The sequence below is a fragment of the Calonectris borealis genome, chromosome 8 (assembly GCF_964195595.1).
Source record: "Calonectris borealis chromosome 8, bCalBor7.hap1.2, whole genome shotgun sequence".
Taxonomy (NCBI): Eukaryota; Metazoa; Chordata; class Aves; order Procellariiformes; family Procellariidae; genus Calonectris; species Calonectris borealis.
Genome location: NC_134319.1, coordinates 33614223 through 33636923, shown reverse-complemented (window position 1 = coordinate 33636923; position 22701 = coordinate 33614223). Strand labels below are relative to the sequence as shown.

Genomic DNA, 22701 nt, shown 5'->3' with positions numbered 1-22701 from the left:
TTTGTACTTTGAGCACTAAGTAGCAGTCCGCTTTTTTACATATTAACATCATTACAATTGCAGAGTTGACCAGTAACTAAACTGCCTTCCAGTTTTTCATCAGCTTCGTCAAATGTACCCCTTCTTAAAGTTCAAACTTCGAATTCCTCACAAAAACCATCACCATACTGCAAAAATCTTCAACTTGTGAAGTAGTTTATATTTTCTCTCTCAAACAACTACAAACATGCAATACAAAAACCATACCCTGTGGCATGAAGGTCTGATTTGTCCGAGATGTGGAGCCACTGGGCAATAACCCTCTGTTTGCTGGTATCTGTCTCTGGATTCAGGTACGTAGGAAGGTACAGCTGCTTGCGGAATTTCAATGGGTACAGGGCTTCCTCGGACAATCTCCTCTCGCTGATATGGCTGGACAGGGGGATATACGCGACGGCTGTCGTAGTGTGGTGGGTATATGGGTTGCCCCATAGGAGGATACTGCTGCGGCTGCGTGTACTGTGGGCTCACCACACGATCCTGAAGGTAGGGCGAGTAATGGTCTAAATAAGGTGGACCAGGTTCAGGAGCTGATGGAGGAGGTCGGACAAAGCGAGACATGGACTGAGTGGGGTAGTAAACTCCTGAAATAAGGCAAGAGGAAAAAACACAAACAAGATACACAAAGTGATTATCGCAACTGTCCACAAAAATGAATCGTTTCAAATACGCCAGTCTACAAGTATCATGAAGAGAATGGTACAAATTAATTCACATTTATTGTTTGCCCTCACTGTCTATCCGGTATTTCTACTCAAAAATTAACCACAGAAAACCTAGAAAAAGCAAAAGTTGATCCAAAGCTCAAGTGACACAGTTTAATTATCTAAATAAGATACCAGCAAGGTGTAAAGGTTCCAGTAACTGGAGAAGAGGTGATGAGACTGAGCCCACCATAGGTGCCACGGAAGTCCTGCTAGCATACCAAACAGAAATAATTCACTAGAATGTCTCTGCAGATTGATATGAATGCTTTTCGCCACACAAGACCTAAAAAGTAAACTTAAGATTAGCCTGTACATCTTTACTCACGCAACTAAAATTCAATTTGTCCCAATGTATCAGAGCCACTGTCTGTGCAAAGAAACTTGGATTAATTAGAATTTAAAGTTATCTAAAGATTTGTTCTACTTCTTGAACAGTAGAAGGAAATTTCGGTACTGTGAATCACCAAAGACTTCTAAGATCACACCTCCTAGTTACCTGAAGATTTTAGTAATCTATCTGGGATCTCTGGATAATTAAAAACGTGCATGAATACGTGCACATCATCATCAATGTGTGCATCAAGTTTTGTGGACAACTCAGATCTTCATTTGCACACAATAATGAAATGTAAGCTTTTTTTTTTCTTCAAAATGTTCTGCAACTTTCTCAAAAATGGTACCTGCCTCTCCCCACCCCGACCTTTCCTTTCTAGGGCTTTTTCTTCTTTTTTCCACTACTTTCAGTCTTTCATTCCTTATTTTTCTTTCATATTAACTTCACTTTATGTCATTTCTCTCTCCAATCTTATGTTGCATAAGAATCATTCCCTGTCTTTTCTTTTGAATCCCGTTCAATATTATCTTTCTCCACTTGGTCTCTTTATATTTAGAACTTTTCCTCTTATTTCCTTTTTTATGATGTTTTCTTTTTTGTGCCCAGCCCTTCTCTAATTTCACTTCTCTCTACCCATCACATGCATGTGCAGACATCTCTGAAACACTCATACACTTTTCATTAAGGATGTAAGTACTTTCACCCCTCAAGCATAAACCCCTCTTGCCAGTTAAGCTTTACTTCCATTTTCCCCAAGTCAAATTGAATTAAGGTTTACCAGATCCCTGATCTAGCCCAGTTGGGAAGAACTGAAGAAAGGAGGATTTGCTACACTGGATGGATACAAACCTCTGTTTTTCACTTGCATTAAAGCCCTCAGTCAAGACATAAAAAGCCTGTCAATTTTCATTTTATTATGTCATCACCACATTAGTGCCTATATTCCACGTGATATGCAAGGTAATTCAACCTTAAGGGCTTAAGTAAACACCAGAGTGCGAAGAAAGAATAAAATCAGTATGAAGATGAAAGATGGAGATCTTGGTCTCAAACTTACCTTGTTGGTAGGGTGCTGGCTCAAATGGTGGGGCAGCTCCTCTAGGATCTTGATAAAACATATCTGCTTGCTGAGTATTATACAACTGAGACCCTCGTGGTACCATTTGCAACTGCTTGGTGACAGACACTGAAGGCAGATCTGTTGGTGCCCGAGCGGGCACGGGATGAGGGTTCACTGGTAAGGCAGAAATAGAGCTCTTGGGGACTGATTCCAGCCTAAAAAGTAGAAAGATGGCACTGCTCATTAAGGCCTGATATAGCATGCTGTACTTTAAAACACTCTTCTTTGTCTATATTCCACCTTCTGAAGGCTTACATCACCTTCTCCAATTAAAATAGAAGCAAACAGCAAAGTAAAGCAGTTTAGAGTTTTAGCTTTAGTTTTCTACTGTACCCTTTAATCACTTAAAAAAAACCCCACAACCAACCCCCCAAAAACCTGTTCCGTTTCTTTTCTAGAGAATGGGTTTACTTTGTTTCTAATGCGTATTTACACACATGACACTGAACAACAGTTAGGAAGACCCGTACAAGTCAGGAGGGGATCCAGGGGCACTGCTACTCAGATGGTCCATCTTCCCTGGCTTCAGAGCAGTTTCGTAACCGGAGTCAGTCCCTCGAGAAATAAGTTGCGTCACCGTGCTGCCTGTTGACACAATTCCATTTGGCAGAGCAGAAGTTTTCCTATTGGGCAAGTCCACTCCCCCTTCCTCTGAGAGGATAGCTCCTGACGGCAGGCCCACCTCATTTAGTTGGCCCAGGGAGGCACTCAGGGGTCTTCTGGGAACCAGACGCTTGTTCATTTTACGGAATCTTCGGAAAAAGAAACCACAGATCAAAAATTGAAACAAAAAACTAAAAGGAGTTGCATTTTTAAGACTTTTCAAACACAGATGCTACCAAAAGCTTCAAGTTTTAATTCAAGTTTCCTAAGGGCTTGTGAGAAACTTATTACGAATACCTGTTAGACTACAGCTTCACTGCTACTTGAACTGTTAATAGCAGTTTCAATCAGAAGAACAAGGATGGATTTTTAATGACAAGTAAACTAAGAACTCACAGCTAAACTTCACACAGCAAGTCTAAAAACTTATTTCCTATACATGTATGCATTTCAATTGTACAGAAGAAAACCAAAACCAAACATCACATAAAATACTACCTATAGTGACAGAAGCTTCAGAATAAGAATCACAGACTATTCAAGTCCATTTTATTCAGGGAAGAAATTAATAGCAGAAAATTAAAGTGACAAAAGATGAACAGATTCCCTTTTGTACCATTTGTCCAACAATAAGCCGAGTAAAGCCTTTATTGCTATGTGGTATCTTTTAAAGCACAGTTTGTTAAGATTTACGCTACTATACCAGTACGTAGCTTACACCGTTTGCATTGTTCGATAAATTAAGTGGTTGCGGAGATAAAAACTCTATGAACACACTGTAATTCTAAAAATCTAACCGCTTCTGATAAGTCTGAACAAACACGAGCCTTTTAACTAATGTTCCACAAAAATCAGCAGACTGATGGTATTGGACCAACGAAGAGAACAAATTCCAGAGTTGAAGGTCCTCCACTAAACATCCTGCCATTAGCTTAGATACCAGAACGCAAGTGGGAGGGCGTATTTGCAGGCTTGAGTGTTCCCACTGTTTATATTGTGGAACAAGAGGACATTTCCTATGCAAGGAGGTTTCAACAGGGTTGAAGCCAACACTTTCATATGGTATCTAACATGCAAAGTGAGATGGTAACACAGACTAGGAAGGTACACACATTATTGTAGAAAATAAAAGAAGGGGGCAGTTATACTCTATTACTCATTCTTCAGATAATCTTTATGTTTGCCCACATGCACAGCATTAACAGCAATGCAAAAGAGGCAAAAAGTTTTTTTTTTGTTGTGGGTTTTTGTTGTTGTGATTGTTTTGTTTTTTAGATGTGACTGAGTGTAGAGTCAGACAAAGTGTAATCTTGCTGTATAGATTTGAGGTGTTCATCTGTAAGAGTTCATCGATTATCTTCTAGCCACCTTCCTAACTCTCCATCAACACCCCAATTTCCTAGCTGGATTAATCTTTACCCACATAATCAAACTATAAATTCAAGCTACATAGTGTTGACAGTGGGCATCATTCAGAACGCATTAAAAGGGATTAAACAAACCAGGCTATCACCACAGTAGAAGCACTTGAGTAGGACAGACCACAGCTTTCTAAACATCTGTTGCTCAGAAGCCGTTCCGACATCTCATGTGAGCCATGCAAGTCAGCTGGACACATGGAGCCAAGCGGAAGTGAGCTCCCGAGGTTGAACTTACGGCTTTCCTTTGGCATCCTGCTCAATACCCAAACCAGTTTCCCCCTGCAAAGCAGCACCAGGACGTTGGGAAACCACTGCCACGTTCTCCCTGCCAATTACTTCTGGACATCTGCCTCCCTTCAGTTCTCTTAGAGGTGCAGTGTCTGATGGCTCCTGACTCTCTGAAGGCTTGCACACAAAACTTGCAAGATGAGGAGGACTGGCCGTCCCTGCCCATTCATCAGTACGCTCAAGAGAGGCGCACGCGTAAAGACACCCAATCAATCAAAGGTGACAGGAAGAGTTTATATGGCACCCTCCATGATAAAATACTTCGAAAGAGTACAAGTTGCACAGTGCTGCCCTTCGGATTTTTCGGAACAATTTTATGAATCTTTGTTGCAGAACACAAAAATAACCTAAAAAAGTTTAATACTTGCCTACGCACACCGGGTCTTTGTCCCTTGCCAAGAGGGGAATCAGTTGCTGTTTAAGCAAGTCTAGATTATAATTTGCTAAGGCATTACCACAACCTGAAACAGAACAAGCATTCACTTCACTTCACCCCACGACAACATTATTACTAAGGCATACAAGCCAGTCTGGATAAAATAGGCCTCTTCCACCTGCAAAGCTGACAAACGGTCCCTCTTAGGACAGATACAGACAACTAGTTCAGAGGCACTGATGCTGACTCACCATCTTTGTTAACCATCCAAACCAGCACTACCAATCTCCATTTTCTTAACATCATGACAAAAACGGAAAAGCCCCAACTGTTTCTGCAGAACACGAGTATGAAAGTCCTATTCTCTGTTCTTTTGAATAACTGCCTTTGTCATTCTAACACCACATGCTCTGCTCTTTTTTTCTTCCTGTTTTGCCTATGCACTGCATGCTGGCTATACAGCCAATGAACTGCCATATTAATGCTTCAAGTTCTAGATTTTTACTGGGGGACAGGGGGAAGATCGCATACCATTTCCAAATCTTTGGCGTTTTCTTCTGATTAAAACCAAAAGTGCCTTTTCTTGAAAGAAGTGAATGATTTTAGCACAAAAACCAAGTAAGAAGTTATATATACTGCATACAATACATTGTATTTTTTTCTTTTAATGCTTAAATAATCCATTTTACTTTCAAAAATAAGTAAAACAACCTTCAGAACAGCAGCAGCTTGTTCTTGGATAACTGGGTGCCCCCTCCAAATCTGTAATGAGTGTAACTTATTTACTGCAGACTTTTTATGACCACCATTTTTTAACTCTTCAACAATAGCTTTAACCACTTTTAGGTTACTACATGTGCAAACTGTCAAAGAGTTTCAAAGAATAACTGTTGCAGAAAGAAAACTTGCGATGCTCGTTTTTAACTCTCTGGATAGCCCTAAGAGCACAGAAGAACAAGAGAACCCCTACATCTGGAAAACTGCCAGCAACGTACTTCTCACACCTGAATATAAAAGCAAGGTGAGAATTACACACAAATAAATGACCATAATGGATGCAGTCAAACAGCATGTTTAGTCACGCTTAAGAAATAAGAAAAAAAAACAGCCCACCTCCAAAATCTCAAATAACACTTGCGTAAACAAACTTTCAGAGCTGCATTACTGCTGAACAAAGCAAAATATTTAAGAACGAACAGTTCCAAAACTTAAGAGATGACTGTTACAAGTTTTTCACATTATTTCTTGCTAATGTAACAGACAAGTTATGCCTCCTCTCCCCATTCCTAGATATGATAAATAGCTCCTATAGATGAGATGAAACAAAGATCCGACTGATTTCTTCCGTAAGAGGTATACTTACTTTTCTAGCTCCTCCTGTGAATGTGCAAAGGTGCAGCTGGCCCCTCGGGGGCATCCTCCTCTCTGTTTCATGTCTCGGCACATGTATGTCTTGTACTTGCTGTGCTGAGGCGGCTGACAAGGTTAAAGAAACCAGGTGAGATACCTGAATGTAAGTGCACTTAACCAAGAGCTGAACATACTCTTGTTAAAGGCCTGATGTTTGACTGTTGGTAATTCCTTCAATTTAAATGTTCCAGAAGTACCTAATGTGAAATAAGTGACTGGAGCAGTATTCGTGTTTCATTCTTCAATAGAACTAATGGATTCAAGAGCAGGTATTTTGACAACTAAGTCACTATCAGGCTTTTAAAACATTTTTATTCAAGTTCCTTACTGGAGCTTGATTGGAATACAGCTGTATGTTTCAGGAAACAGCTAAGTGGACAATGATATAGGCTGAAAAAAGATAACCATGCTTAATCAGAAATTGCCAAATATTCATCAAGCTTTGTGGTAGATTGAAAATAAATACAATTTAGTTAGTTACTTTTCCCTTGCTTTCTAATTCTATGATTAGCTCAAAATGGCACTTAAGTATCCCTTTGACCTCTGAGAGTTAGATTTCATCAAGTTCTCTTTTACTCGCCTTTGGACTAAAAATCTTTTAACTATCTATGATAATTACTTCCATCAATAGTTGAGGATGCAATCTTACTCCTACGCAGATCAGCAGGGTATGGGTTGTCTTCTGTATTTTTAAGTTTCCCAAGAAACAACGACTTACTGCAATCTTGCTGTCTGCATGTACGCCCATTTGCCAGTTTCTCTAAATAAATTTTGACAGAAGGCCAGAGGTGGTCTCAAAGACATTTAAGTTCCTACAGTTTTGATGGAAGAATTAAATCAGAGGCAGAAATACTCTATCAGAATTCCCACCACGGGAAAGATCTATAAAAGTAAACTCTTGCTTTCTGAGAAACTCAACCAAAAGATGCAAGTAAGCAGCCATCTGCAAACTGATTTCTACCACCCCCCGTCCCACCTACTATAGTGACAAAAGGATTTAGGTATTAGGATTGAGCTTTACATAAACTGCACAGCCCTCTGCTGGCCACTGCTGCCAGCCAGCAAAACTGCCCAATGCTCAGCAGATGTCCCCTTTCCCACTTGGGAGGCTCTGGGTTCCCTTCCAAGAGGCACAGCATGTACCAGGTCCAGGCGATGGTCTCACCAGAACAAAAACCCTCACTGTTTTTCTCACTCCGACTTCCACTTTTGTATTCCTACTGTTTTTCCTTTTGCTGGTAACAGCGTTCATTTGGCATCCCAGTGAACCAGTGAATGCAAAAAGGTTGAACAGCAGAAATAATTCACTCTGATTTTGCCTTTTTTTTTTTTTTTCTGGCAGAGATGATCTTTCTACTAGTTCAGCTCCCCGAACCAGCTCTCCAAGAGGATGAGTGCCAAAGCAAGGGAGGGAGTGGGAATGTGTGATAGGCAGCTCTGTCTTTCAGCAGCAGCTAGCATTTATATCAACTTAGCTAGACAACAAAATGAGATCAAAGGAACATGTGATAAGATAACTATGAGATAAACTTATATATATATTTGGCAACATAATTTCGTTTCTGAAACAAAAAATTTTGCTTCAGGAACTTGGATTGCACCTTTATATTAAATCTTCCCAAATCTTTAAACTTTACAGACCATTAAGCACAGGTATAAGAATAATTTCATTAACACAGAGCCATCTGGCTGAAATGTGTCAAAACAAACCCAAGAAAATTCCCACAGACGATAGTGCTAGCCACCCTGGCTTCTCTTCCCCACCCTCTAGTCAGAAGTGTTGTTTATTCATTTCCCTAAGCTTGCAGCTGGCTCAGACTGTTTTCTTTTCATCCTAGTGAGCTGTGCAAATTAATGCAACAGGTATTGGGGGGGGCTGGGGGGGTGGTGGTGTTGTTTTGTTGTGGTTTTTTTTTTTTCCTTTCTTGTTTGCTTCTGTTTTGGAAAATATGACACAGCAGTGATATTTTTAATCAGCTCCTTGTCAAACCAAATCTCTCCAGATGACATTAGATACAGTCTCTACTATTGGATACAGTCAATAAAATTTAGGGGTAAGCATTTCCTAAATTATTTAGCTTTTACCTGTTGCTGATCTGTTCCTTTCTTGCTGTGATTCTGGATATAATCAACTAAGCCATGAACTACAGTCCTCACAGCAACTAGACCATTTTCCAGTTGTTCCCATGTCGGAGGTGGAGCATCTATTGCATTGACAGCAAACAGAATATAAAAAGAAAAGTCAGACGGATTTTCCAAAACGAGGTACAAAGAAACCATCAGTATCACACAACTTCTCTACACAACCAAAAAGATTTTATCGGAAATGTGCGTCATTAGATTAAAAGTGTTCAGCACCTTAATTCAGGGATATATACCACTTAAAGAATAAAGCTACCTATAGACTCAACATTGAACCACACAAAATATCAAATGAGCCAGCAAGACTATTATTAGCACGTCAAATTATTTCCTTTTGCCAAAACTTTCATATCCCACAAGAACTCCAGAGTAAATGTACTGTACAAAGTCTGCACATAATGGAAAAAAAATCAGGCTGAAAATCTCCCTTCTTCCCAGACTCCTGTAGGTAAAATCATTCTGTACAAATACCATCATCACTGGCCTAGATCACGCAGGCACTGAACAGCAACAGAAATTGATGCCTCTCACATGGAAAAATGTCACAAGGCAAAGCTATGTATCAGACCACCACCTAACAGACAGCAGTGTGAATAAATAGTACAGTCTTAATTCTATAGGGGCACTTGTTCTTTCTAGCCAAGTTACTTTTCTAATCATTTAATCTGTGCCAGTGGATGACACTCCCACCACATGCCTACACACTCTGCTGCAAAACGTAGGACCTCGAAGTGCTTCACTAAATGCCTTTCAAGATCTTTAGCACAATTACATTCTATTCTGCTCACAAGGACTAAATTCTTCCAGAGGAACTTCAACATACCTATAGAACAGCAGGGAAGCAACTCAACAGTACAGAAAAGAAACATCAAGATCAGACTCACCTACTGAAACTGTGTGAGGCTATTAGTGATTCCACTTTCTGTATCAGTCTTTGGCTAATGAATTTGCAGTACACACACAGTTTTGTCCCTGACTTGTTACAGTATGAAAGATTTGGGAAGAAAGCACTCCATCTCCTTCAACTGTAAAGTACAACCAGTCCTCATTTGAAAGGTAAGTTTACTTGTTTAAATAAACAAACTAAAAACTCAACTTTTCATCATGCCATCCCTGGAAACATTCAAGGTCAGGTTGGACAGGGCTCTGAGCAGCCTGATCTAGTTGAAGATGTCCCTGCCCATGGCAGGGGGGTTGGACTAGATGACCTTTAAAGGTCCCTTCCAACCAAACTATTCTGTGATTCTATGACTTCATGATCTCCTGAAGTCATAATTTAGGCCTTCACACTATTTTGATATTAATATTGATTTTACAAATACTAACGGGTATAAAATAAAACTTCAGCCACAGCACTCTCCATTCTGTCCCTTCCCTTCTCCCTCAGGCGGTCCATCCTCACAGTATTGCTGACACTTTCAACAATTTCCATCTTTCTCTCCCCTGTCAACAGCATAGATTTTATTTCCCAGTTATATTCTTTCCAACTAACTTCCTCTTCCCAGACTGTCTTTCACACCTTTGCAGAATTACATATTAACAAGAAAAATACTAAATTCTCTAGGATAACAAATCTTTCTTGTCTAGACTGATTTTTGCCCAGCTTCTGTCTATTCAATCTATCAAAATTCTACTTTGGAATTCAAAATGCCTTATGATTTTAAGCTGCCTCTAGGAGAGTCTTCTGAGTGCAATGTCTCCAGGATAGAGATCTCAGATTAAAAACTAATACACAGAATTTCTACAACAGAGAAAAAGACATACAATTTTTAGATAAGTTAATGGAAGTCCTTAATCTGGTAAGTGTTTTCTTGAAGACTTTCCCTAGTTTGCAAACAAATTATTTGCTCTGGTAAAGAACTGGAGAGAAAAAGACATCTCAGAGTGACAGCTAAAGCTCTGCATTAAGCATAGGGGTTCTATCAATCTTCCTGTTGCTTTGCAAATCTGGTTTCAAATAGCAGCACGTGTACTAAAAAAGGGAAAAGGAGGAAGCTAAGACTGCTGCCACTCCCCCCAGTTAGCATTGCCCAATATCAAGTATACACCATGTAACCTGACAGGATTATATGTATTGAACATCCTCATCCATGCTCACCCAGTGCTGTCAAACAAGGAAGCTCTCTTCAGAACAGTGGTGAAATTATTCCTGCTATAGTTTTTAATCTATTTTAGCTTCAGAATAGTTCAGTTCCTCACACAGATTACTGCTGTTCCCAGGCTGGTTATGAATACCGCTCAAGAATCTTAAGTTTCAGTTAGAAGATGTTTCCTTTCACTTGATAAACAGCTTTCAATCCTTCAACAGTGTTAAGCTCCTCTTGCTAAACTGTAAATTAAAGGTTTTTATAAAACATCTAGACTTACCTGGACTGGGATCAATATTTGCCAGGAGCTCTAGGTGAGGTCGAAGACGATTCAGGTTAGCTGGATCTCCAGTCCTCTGAAGAGCAATAGTTAATTCCTGAACACTCTGTGCAAACGAGGCTGGGGTCTGCAACTTAAAATAATTATAATAATTAACTTTCTACAGGCAATCCAATCTTCATGGTTTCTGAAGGTTGCTCCACAAGCTCACAAGAGCTGTCTTCCAAAACTGGAGTAAAATGTTTTTCACCAAGCCCAATTTCAGCACCTTCTATTAAATTCCTTCTCTGGCATTAAGGCACAATTCTTTGACATTGCAGGTTAAAATACAGCTCTAAATAGACAAAACGAAGACTGGTACTATTTCTAGCAATGTAATCTATTTCTTTTCTGAGTTGCGCCAACACCCAGAAAAAAATACAGAATATTTAGAAACCATTTAATTTAGATCTATGAAGAGTCTAATATGTCCAATCCCAAACCAACAAGTTTGCACCCTGCTTTAAACTGAGTACAGCAGACAAAGAGCAAGACAGCTGAAGGATAAAGATAGCTAGCAACATTCCATTTACTAACATCACACAATTTCAGTATTTAAAATCCTTTAACTCTACCTAGGTCCTTCAGGAGATCTCTGGCAGGACACCTGAAAAGGTGAGCAAATGCATAAATACACAGCAGACCAATCTTGAAGTTAATCCTCCTGCACGGCAGCCAAAGCAATTGTTTCACAGCTAACAATCCCACCTCGTTTAGGCACTTAAATGTGAGTCCCCTAATTTAAAAGCCCATTTATCCTATGTTCCCTGTAAACAAAAAGAGATCTGGGCACTTCCAGAGGTCAAGTAATTTCATTTAAGAAATGTGCTTCCACCTATCTTTCTTACTTCAGGTATAGGCTAGGGGACTGATTTTCTTTCAATTTATGCACTTGCTTCCTGCCTGGAAACATGAACCATTAACCTCTGTTACTACATTGGCAGTCATTAGCTGTTCAGAAAGGACACATCCCAGCTGTGCAGCTAACCTCTGTCGCTTCCCATCTGCAGAAAGAGGTATAGTAGAAAGAGATGGCAGGATGGCAGAAGGAGCAAGATTCATTAGGTTACAAATACATATTCTAATTATTTAGGCCATAACGGGTTTTGAAATAACAGGACAAATGATTAATGGGTAAGGTGAGTACACATGGGAACAATTTGTTATGAGCATTTAAATCTACTAGAGTTGCAAACAAGATAGACTAGGCTGATTTTAAATGGCTTTACCTTGTCAATGATAGACTGCATGTGGGATTTGTGAGATTGGTCTCCGTATAATAGTGAGGACCACTGATCTGGTGCAATGCGTAAACCTGCTTCCATAGCAATTTGAACTATCTGGGAATCATGTTCCCTCCTCAGAGCTTCGTAAGTCCGAAATTCCTCCTTTAGTTGCATCAGGGAGGAATCCTCATCTCGCTTTGTCACCTAGTGGGAAGAAACAAGCCAAATACAATTAAGCAGGATAAGCCAGAGATTATGTAAAGTCCAAGGCAAGCAAAATCTTCAGTCAGCTGCTAAGTTCTTCCTCCCAAACTAAACTGAACTGTGATACTATGCAGTGAACAATAGTTCCTATTAAAACAACACACTCTTCATAAACTGGAACCACTATGAAATGGATACCAAACATAATTTACTCAGACTCTGACCCAGATATTGGTGGAAGTGTCACACTTCCTCAACGACTTTACAGCATCCACACCTTACTTTTCCAATCAAGGTATTTTGTTTGTATTGCAGAATTTTGTTTGAGGGTACAATTAGCAGCAACAAAGCATTTTTCTCCTCATTTAGCGGAAGTGAATGACATTTAAGTTGAGCACTTAGGAATGGACCATTAAGTACTGTAAAGTACAATAAGAAACTTAAGTTCTCTTTATACAAGTCTGATATCCAAGAGCCTTTATTTCTTTGTTTCTAACCACACCACCACTCAATTAACAGAACTGGGGATTCTCCAGCTTTAAGCCTCTTCTAAGGAGATAAGTTATGCTGATTCACATACAGGTGTTGTTACTGTGCACCTATTAAACCTGGACAGAGTCAAAACCTAGCTTTACAGCTTAAAGTTGCAATTTCAGCCTACATTGCCATCATAGTTGTACCAACAAAGAACTCTCCAAACACATGTGGGACTTAATGAGTAATACTTTCTATAACTACACATATTTTTAGGCACATTTAATGTTACAGGAAAATGAAAATTGAAAATGAAAAACAATAGTTTTCATATCAGAATCTTCTTCATACCTTGAAGCACGAGGCTCTGTAAAGAAGCTGGACAACATGCCCAATGCTAGTTTTAGAAGCCTGAGGAAATCGCGGCTCCAGCCTCTGAACCACAAAGAGAACCAAGACCTTTCGTGACAAAGCAGATCCATCTTCCAGAGCCAGTAGAACCAGCTTTAAAGCCTCCTCTTGCATTGCTGGGAGGGGGGGGGAAGGGAAGCGAAGAAAAGAGACAAAAGATGAGAGAAGACCAAGAAAGATTTCTGCACAGTTTCTTCTTTCTTTACAAGTCGGGGAGACCAGCTACAAAACCCCCCCAACATTCACACAAACCCACAGACAGGAAAGCGAGCTGAGCAAGAAGGGAGGGAAAAGAGGGAAGGAACACTTCCAAATTCCCACACTGTGACTGAGGAAATAGGACTTTTCAATTTTTTTTATTATTATTTGTTCAATATTGGGTATCAGATGATAGGAAGACTTCTTCGTTCCTGTCTATACATCTCTCAATTATTAATACGTCCCACACCTATCCCAGCAGAAAAAGCTGACAGGATGAGGAAGGGCAAGGTTGGTTCCCACACAGGTAAAAGAGCAATTAATGCCCACACAAATGAATCAGGTGCTGTAGCACCGCATATTTTGCTAGGTAACAGCCTCTCTCTTCCCTGCAGTGGTGTAGAAGTTAGCATCCCAAACTTAGTCTTCCCTCATTTGTTTCAGTGAAGAGAAGTTTCTTCATGTTTTTCTTTATTTTAAGAAATTGGCTTCATATTTCAAGGCATTATTTTTGTTGTCCTCAACAAGTCAAGTCTACATTTTCAGTAACAAGACTTCATTAATTTTTTTTTAAGCAAAATTGATTTAGTATTCTATGAAAAGGAATTTATTTCCCAAGTATGTAACTTTTTAAAATGCACAGACATCCCCCCCAAATGTAACAAATCTCTCCCCACAACTGTTTGTATGTTTATTACCCTAGAGAAGGAAAAGAAGCCATGTCCAATCACTCCAGTAACCCTATTTTTTCTAGAAGGGTCTTACTTCCTCGAAGAATAGCAAGTGAGAAACTACTTCCCATTTCATCTTATCACAAGAACAAAAGGACACACATTATTCTGAATTTTATAGAAGACTTGCAGAAGCACTAAAAATGCAATAAAGTCCATGATAGCAGCCCAACATAATTCTGAAGACCTACTATTAAGAAATTAAGCCACTGCCTAATAAAATCACTCAGGCAGTTTGACACTCATTTATCAATCCTCCTCAATCCTGAATTGCTTCTAGTATAGAAGTAATACTGTGATGTTACCTACCTGGTCCAAGGAACTGGCACCCTCTGGCTCTCACTGCAGCCCAGAGGTTGGAAGAGAGCTGCTGAGGATTTTGATGTTGAAGAATGAGCTCTGTGACTGTTCTTTCACCAAGCGATCGTGCTGCACGCATGGCTCTGATCCGACCTTCTTCCTCCACTAGCTGGCAGTGAACTAATGTCACAAGTTTCCTTTGCATGGGGCGACTTAGCACGCTCTGAGTAGTACTGTTAAGACCCACACCTTCAAAACAAAATGAAACAGAAAAAAAAAATAAACGACCTCGTATCTCCTCTTCTTGTGCCTCTTCAACCACTGTATTGTAGAAGTGCAAACCTAGTTCTCCTGATGTCCATTTTGTTAAACAGAACACTAGAGAAGGCATACCAGAAGTTCATTTTTATCAGTTTGTTTTACTCAGCATTAAAAGCACACAGTTCCTGGGAGTTGGCTTTCCCACAGCTTTAAGTCTTGTGATTGACTGATTTGGCTCTCTAAGAAGGTGGAACCTCTAATGAATTCTCTCCCCATGCTGGAAGTCTGTCTTGCACCCTCCCATACAGATTCCCAGGTGACTCCTCAAGGGTAGGATCACACTGCAGTCCTTCCCTTACTCATGGGCTTCAAGGATCACTGCCTTCTTTGACCATTTAGTTTCTTATCTATATCTGATGTTTCCACTGCTTTGGCCTAGCCAAACTGAACTTACACACGAGTTCAAAACTGCTTGGGTGATGTTTAATTATGTGCAAAAACTGTGATTCACAAATGTGCTGGGAGCCACAGAAACCAGGTTGAAAGAACAAGTGACTCGCTAGATATATGGCTGCCACACTGAGTTTGTTCTACAGCACAGAGCTTGTTCATTGGGCCACTACTACTCAGAGCAATACTGCTATTACATTATACTAGTTGGAAAAGCTTGAGACACTTTTTGCAAAAACTCATTTCTGAAAACCTGATGCCCATGATGCTCACCTCTACTACTTGGGTTGATGGATTTTTCAAGTCCATCATATGTAATATAGATAAAATCCATACTCTTGAACCCAGTGCAGTTTTGCTAAATTAGAATTACTCAGATTGACCCAGCTCTTGTATAAGATCTTGTATAAACAGAGTATTACTTATTTCTCTTATGTATCCTATATCCATAACTTTGTCGTTTCAGTTTATTCCTCCTCTACAAACAAGCTGCCTTACTACAGTTATCTCAAAGCAAAGCAGAACTCGGAGAAAAAAGAAAAAAAAGAAAAAAAAAGAAGCAGAATTATTTATTTTTACTTAGTCTGCAGAGGTCAACTCAACTTACAAAGTTTGTCTGAGCTTACTATACCGCAGTCAAATACCTCAGCCTAAAACCTCAGCCTTTTCTCAGTATTATTTTTGACATAACGCCTCCAAATCATCCCCCTGTCCCCGTGAAGACATAACCTTAATGCTTAGGAAATTTGTTTCAATTTGTTTTTAAACTAGGTTTATATCCATTTTTCAAACTGACTAACTAGTCATTTGGATAGTTTCTTTTGCATCTTATTTGTTTACAGCTTTCTTTTTCAAAAGGAAACAATGCAGGAACTACCTCTCGCGCTGCTGAGTGGTTTGAGGTACAGTGCTAATTCTTCCACACATTTTTTGCCCTCCTCATAATGCTTGGTATCTTCAGCTCCACTACATAAAGTAATTGGCTGCTGCTCAGGAACCTGAAAAGAGATGACATGTACATCTACGATGAATATGCATAAATAAGTGGCAACCATGCTTACAAACACCACAACAAGCTTGTCAAGCATTTCCTGTTTTGTTCCCCTTCTGTGTTTCTTCTATATTAGTAAGCATTTTTTCCAGCTTTAATGAACAAATATCATAAAAAAAGAAAGAAATCACTGAAAATAAAGAAAAAAAAATGTAAAGAGTTTATGGTTAGTAGACTTCTTTTATTTAGTGGCTGACAGGAACTAGAAGCAGAAAACTTATTCCATGACAAAAGAAAAAAATTACATGAGAAACATGGCATTTCTTATAACTGTAAAGCTTTGGCTGAAATAACACACATATTGAGACATTCCCAAAGCTTGCTGGTCAAAAAAAATCAGAATGAATCAGGTGAAGCCTGCTTTGCAGGTAAGTGCAGATTCGTATCTAGGGCCTCACAGCACTAAAGTCACCCAGGGATAAGGGATCGCAGCTACTTGGATTAGTGGGAGAAAGACTTAGCAGCAAATATACTAGGACACCCTTGGAACATATTCTGACTAGACACAATTAGCAAGCAGCAAGACCAAGTTATCCTACACAGTGCATATGAACACAACCTGCAACTATTAATCTGACAACACAGACCAGTTACATTCTTTGTTGTGGGTTTTTTTGGGGGTTTTTGTTTGTTTGTTTGTTTTGGGTTTTTTTTTTGGTATTTTGTTGTTGTTGTGGCATTTATTTCTTCATACAGGCATTCCTGAGAACTCAGAATTTTTCAAAGGAATGTTGGACCACCCCTCCCCCCAAGTTATAATTTTGTTTGTTTTCCTCCAGTTAAATTCTTAAACCTTTAAACAAATTTGGGGGTGCAGTATAGCACTGTAGGACATTTCTCAACATCACTATTCAGCAATCAGCTCAATATATGATAGTATAGACAACTGGAATTTCTCAGAATACTAAACACAAGCTCTTTTTGCATATGCTATTGAAGTGCAAACAGACCTCAGACTTCAATTTCTATTTCCAAGTCAATCACTATCCCACTGGCAATAACAGCATGCTAATCCCACATAGCTGCTTACAGGGACCAACTCAGGCCCTCAATCTAAAAGCACAAGCCTTTAATGCTTGAGTTAAAGACAGCTACAAACCCGCTAACCTTCACACGCAACCCAGCCGTGTAAAGAGTAGCATTATGATGGCAGCAGCAAATATATAAAAAACATATATACACACATACGGTTGCCACCACCAATGTGGACAGGAGCTTTCCTATCAATTTTAATAGAAGTGATCACACTTCTCCTACAGGCACAGACAGCTGTGCGTGCTGAGTTGCTCATTTGACACACATTGCAAAATAAAAAGTTACTAGCTGCATAACTCTTGCTTTTACAGTAGGTGACAAAAAAAGTCTCAGAGTGTAACACATGAGCCACAATTAAGAGAGCTGATACCACCCCAAAACTAACATCATCAAGATAGCCTGGATCAGACACCTCCCCTTTCACTCCTATTAACAAAACCAAGTTTAACCACAGCAAGACAGCAAGGTTAGCCTGGATGCTTTTCACAGACAGCAGTTAACTTGTGAAGTTTTGGGGTTTTTTGGTTTGGTTTTAATTTCGGGGATGGGGTCGTGTTTGTTTGGGGTGGTATTTTGGTTGGGGGGGGGGGGTGTTGGGTTTTTTTTGTTTGTTTTAGTTTTTTTTCTTGTATGTGTGTTTTTGTCTGTAAGCAAGAAAGCTTTCAGCAAAAGGAGATTTTGCAACTGTATCTTACAGTGGTCAGTCATAACTGTTGCAACAGCAACAGCCTCAGCTGGACTAGTTTCTTGGGATTTGGGAAACAAATATTAACATCTTCAGTATTTGCTTTCACATTAACAGAATACTCCACCTCCTTTTCACAGCCACTGCCATTTTAGCAGTCTGCTTCTGTCTGGGACATTATACAAGCAGAACTGGCTTATTGATCAAACAACGCGCATCTCATGCATTTGTTGCCGAGACAGAGACTACACAGTCTCTGCCCTATTTACTGCTGTAATATATTTTGTGCAAATTCCTATCTACTCCTACAAGCATTCAGTCTGGCACGGGCGACAACCTGAAATACAACCACAGCATCGCAACACCCAGCAGACAAAGAGGGCTTGGAACAGACATGGGACAGGAAGCTGTGTTCAGCCCTGGATTTCGATCTTGAATTAAGGCAGGTTTAGCACACATTCACAGCAGCGGTTTGGAATGCCATACACAGCACAACTCCACCAGCGAGACACAAGGACTGTCTAGGCAACTAACAGAAAGTTTTCCCCTCCCCCAGGAAAAAGCTGGCATAGAAAAACTTCCAAGAGTTAATCAAGCTATTCAACGCTGTGTATCTGTGTATCGTTCCCATTTCTTCTCTTTACAAGGGCTTCAGTGTAAAAATCTAAAAGCCTTGCACAACTGTACTGTTTGCAAAATGAGCCCGAAAGAGATTCGAGTTTAACCTTCATCTTAGGCTGGAGCAAGTATAGTACTGAACAATAAAACAAGATGCTTATTTTGTGGTTTCAGGAATCTTCAGGAGAAGAGAATGTATTTCTCTCCACACACACACACACTTCATCCTCATTCACATGACACATCTCACAGTAAAACTTACAAATAATTTGCCCTTTTGCTGGTTCTATTAATGCACTTCCAAGACTTCTTTTAATATTTTAGGGTTAGAATGGCTATAAGAACAGCATCTACCAAGAGAAAAATGATAAAGACATGATTCATAAAAGAGTCACAGGAGATCTGAATTTTAATTTTGCCTCTGTCATGGAATTGCTGAGGGACAACTGAGAAATAATTCAACTCCAAAGCATTTTCACTTCCCCTTTGCAAAATATCCTTTCAATAGCATGCAGGACCCTATGGTCACTTCTGTTTACAATGCCTCTTGAGTGCCTCAAAATAGATGCCCTGCAGAGTGAGTTCATTACTTTCATCCTCATTCAGTATCCCATTCTCTCAGACACCACACCCTCATCAGTTTTCACTGCGAATATATTTACATAATATAAACACCTCCCAAGGGGGACTAGAACAGGACAGGAAAAATAATCTCAGCTGTTTGATCACTTTAAATTTGTGATTGTTTTGCATGCAATGCCTTGGCAATGACTGCGAGTATCATTTTGCATGCATCTGCCTTGGCAATGACTGTGAGTATCCCGGCAGCGGAATGCCGCCCACCAGCATGGCTACTTGTGGCTGTGGGAAGAGGCAGGTTATGATGTCATGAGGAAGGGGACCAGAGGAAAAAAAAATGCTAAAGCATCATCTCATACCAGGCAGCGATTTTGAATTGGTGATTTAAGTGCAATTTGATGAAGGATGTCAGCTTGAGTTGTCACTAATTAGTATTAGACATCTAATTGCACAGAATGAGAACATGTTAAACAGACAAACCCCCTTTCTGTCTGGTTTGAAAACTGGTTCTCCCCGCTATTTCTCTCCCCCCGCCCCGCGAATGGGTAACTTGCTTCCTGCCAAAAAAACCCCAAAAAACAAACAAAACCCAAAAACCTACTGTCTTCAGTTTCTCAAAAGTTTGCACTAAGGACAACTTCTTCACAGATAATTCCTCTTTCGTGGCAGCTCATTTCACCAAAAGTTACAATACAACATTATCAAACATACCGCTAATATTTTCCCCTTTTGAAAGGGCCATGAGTTAAGATCACTCCACCCGTTCTCTCATCATACATACGATTCCATTGCCTAATGACTAGAATTGTATTTATCATGTTCAGCAGGAGACTATGAAAGAAATTAAGCACCACAGGAATTTTTGCCACTTAATGTCACCTGTTTGGAACGTGCACGCTGTTGTTTCATGTGTTAAAAAAACAGGAGGGAAGAGATTAGATGACAGATCCACGATTATGCACCTTTAAAACACTGGCCTGGTGAATGTTTAAAATAGTTGCATGTAGTGAGTAACATGTGGATGCTTGAATAGTTAAAATTCAAAACCTCATTCCCATAGCAACTAAGTTAAGGGATTTCTTTACCCAAGAAGTTTAAAAAGCAAGGTATCCCATGAATGCCTTCTTGATTTGTGTTCAAGGCCATTGTGCCTCCCTTCCCTCACAATACGCTTAGCTGCTGCTTAGGCACTCAGCTATTTCCAGCTCTCCCAGGAATAATAATTCTCATCTTCCCCTTATAATCCCTTCTCATGCCATCATCTTATGCAGCTGAACTTATCTATATGTGGGCTGAATTGCCTGACTACTGCCTTCCAGAATAGGCTGTAACCACTCTTGATGTGTACCATGCTACAGTGGGGCAGCAGAAATTTGAGTCTCTGCAACAGTTAATTTTCACATCAAGTGTGGCTATAACCTGGACAACAGGTTTCATTTTTGGAAAGGGGTGGGGAGAGGGAAAACTGAGAAACAGCTCGTAATTCAAGTAAAAAACCAACTTTTTTCACCGTTAAAGTGACAAAACCTACACAGAGAGATAATGCTATTGTCAGAGAAATAGGTTATTCCTCCCCTGTGTGACAAATTTAGTACATTTTCCCCAGAAGTACAGTCCTGCTTATTTCACCCATTGTGCCTGCTCGAAGAAAGTCAACCAACGTGACTTGTCCTGGAATCCTATCCTTACTGCCAGTCATGGCAGAATAGATTTGTTTCTTCAAACTGCCTGGTCTCCTCCTCTGCCTCCAGCAAAAAAGCGCTTAACACTTATAAACGTGTGAACTTCTCAGCAGCCTCCCCAAAGGGAAAAGAACAAACCGTTCTTTTTCTCCCCAGATGAAAGCTTTAATTGTGTTGCACTGTATTTCCTTCTAAAATCAAACCTGTTTTTTGGAATTTATCATTTAAAAATAAAGTATTACACGTCTCCATGGACTCAGGTTAAGGTGTACAAGGATTTGTTGGAGATTAAGGGACGTCAATGACACATACACCCTCCTGAAACTAAACCAAGAAGTGGAACAAGAAAATGGGCTTTGTTTCATTAAAGTTGTTGATACTACTCATGCTCCATAAGCTGGCTGGCTGCTCACAGATGATTTTTGTTGATATGTACCAAAGAGAGACCACCTTCTTAACAGGTGTTAATTACTGTAGTTTCTCTAAAGTACTTTTTTTTTTTCCTTAACCAAGCCTTTTCCTGTAAAAAGATAAAAAAATGGCCTTAGAGAGACTAGTGGAAAATAGCAACTGTTTCCCTGTCCTTCACAGCAAAGTGGTGTACTTATTTTCTAGTACTCCATAGTCTGGTAAACACTACAACAGGTGCCAGGAAGGGAAAGGGAAAGAAGGGAAAGAAGGGAAAGAAGGGTGAATTATACTGAATGCTGATTTCATTCACATGCTCGTTGAAATTAGGAGCTGGGAGGTGGTGCAAATGTCTCTGAAGGGATAAGTTTGTCAGTAATAAAAACCCAGCTAAGATCACTGATTACTGTTTAGGTGTCAGAATGCAGCGAGCAGCATACATGCAGGAATGAGTGGCAAATGAGTGGGAAGGGAATACTGTCTCTTCTGGTGGCATTTGCAGCTTTAAGGTCACCACGAAACAAGACCCTATGAATCTTGATCACATAAAAATTTAAGATATAAAAAGGAGCACAAAAATTACATCATTAGTTCAAAGTCTGAACCTAGAGATCAGACAAATACAATACTGTCATAAAGCCACTCTTCCTTCTTCATACCTCACGCACATATGGGTGAGGAAATTCTGGTTGGCTAACTTGCAAAATCAGAATAAAATACTCAATTACCTGTAACAGAGGCAGGGTTATTTTCTATCTCGTTCCAGAGGATCTTATTTTTACGGAAATTTTAATTCAGGCAAAGATCAAGTTAAAGCTATCATATAGCTTCTCACAAAGCTTAACAAATGCACACAAAACAACCAAAAAATGCATGAGAAAAAAGCATTTATCATAAATGTGGACATTTGGATACAGCTGGAACTATTCTAGAAACTCCAGAGAGGAAGGAAGAAGATATAAGGGAGAAAGAGAATTACAATATTTATTTATGGCATCACCCACAGATTTCACACTGCTTGGAAGCTCTTCAAAGATGGCGGGATACACGTATCACAGAAATGGAAGCACAGTGTCTCATCGCCCTCTCCTGCAGAGCAGGATGAGTCGCTTAGCACAGCCAGAAACACAACTCAATTTTAAAACTTCTGATATAACTTCTGTGCCATACACCACAGAACAACAACAACAAATTAGCTGTATTACTTGATAAACCGAAACAAAAAAAGAAGTAGCAAAAGCATGTCTGGATCTCTATGTCCCAGTACGTAATAAAAGGCATCATAAAAGCATCTTTTTCTTCCACGTCTTTTAAAGTTCCTCCAAAACATAGCTCTTCCCCTTTCCCTAACTATAGATCCCACTGAATTTTCTGCTGCCTCCAACTCCGCTGAGCCCAGACACAGAAGCAGAACAAAGGAAAACAATAACCCCTCTACAATAACTGCATCCCGTCTACATTTTTGTTCCTCACCCATAAATTAGACGTGATTGTCCCTCCTCACCCATGTTAGACAAGATTGTCCCTCCTCTCCCGAAGTCC

The 22701-nt window shown here is 39.8% G+C and overlaps 1 protein-coding gene across 5 annotated transcripts in view; it reads right to left on the bottom strand.

Annotated features, from left to right (window-relative positions):
* Positions 1-22701, bottom strand: part of RC3H1 (ring finger and CCCH-type domains 1) — a 78629-nt gene that overhangs the window by 31005 nt on the left and 24923 nt on the right. For all 5 annotated transcript variants that reach the window (XM_075156915.1, XM_075156916.1, XM_075156912.1 and 2 more), the window contains exons 3-12: positions 15979-16099; positions 14400-14639; positions 13102-13277; positions 12076-12276; positions 10808-10940; positions 8384-8502; positions 6252-6364; positions 2671-2952; positions 2138-2355; positions 247-623 (exon numbers count right to left, since the gene is read on the bottom strand). In XM_075156915.1, coding sequence (XP_075013016.1) covers positions 247-623; positions 2138-2355; positions 2671-2952; positions 6252-6364; positions 8384-8502; positions 10808-10940; positions 12076-12276; positions 13102-13277; positions 14400-14639; positions 15979-16099 — 1980 coding nt within the window. The remainder of the gene's footprint in view (positions 1-246; positions 624-2137; positions 2356-2670; positions 2953-6251; positions 6365-8383; positions 8503-10807; positions 10941-12075; positions 12277-13101; positions 13278-14399; positions 14640-15978; positions 16100-22701) is intronic.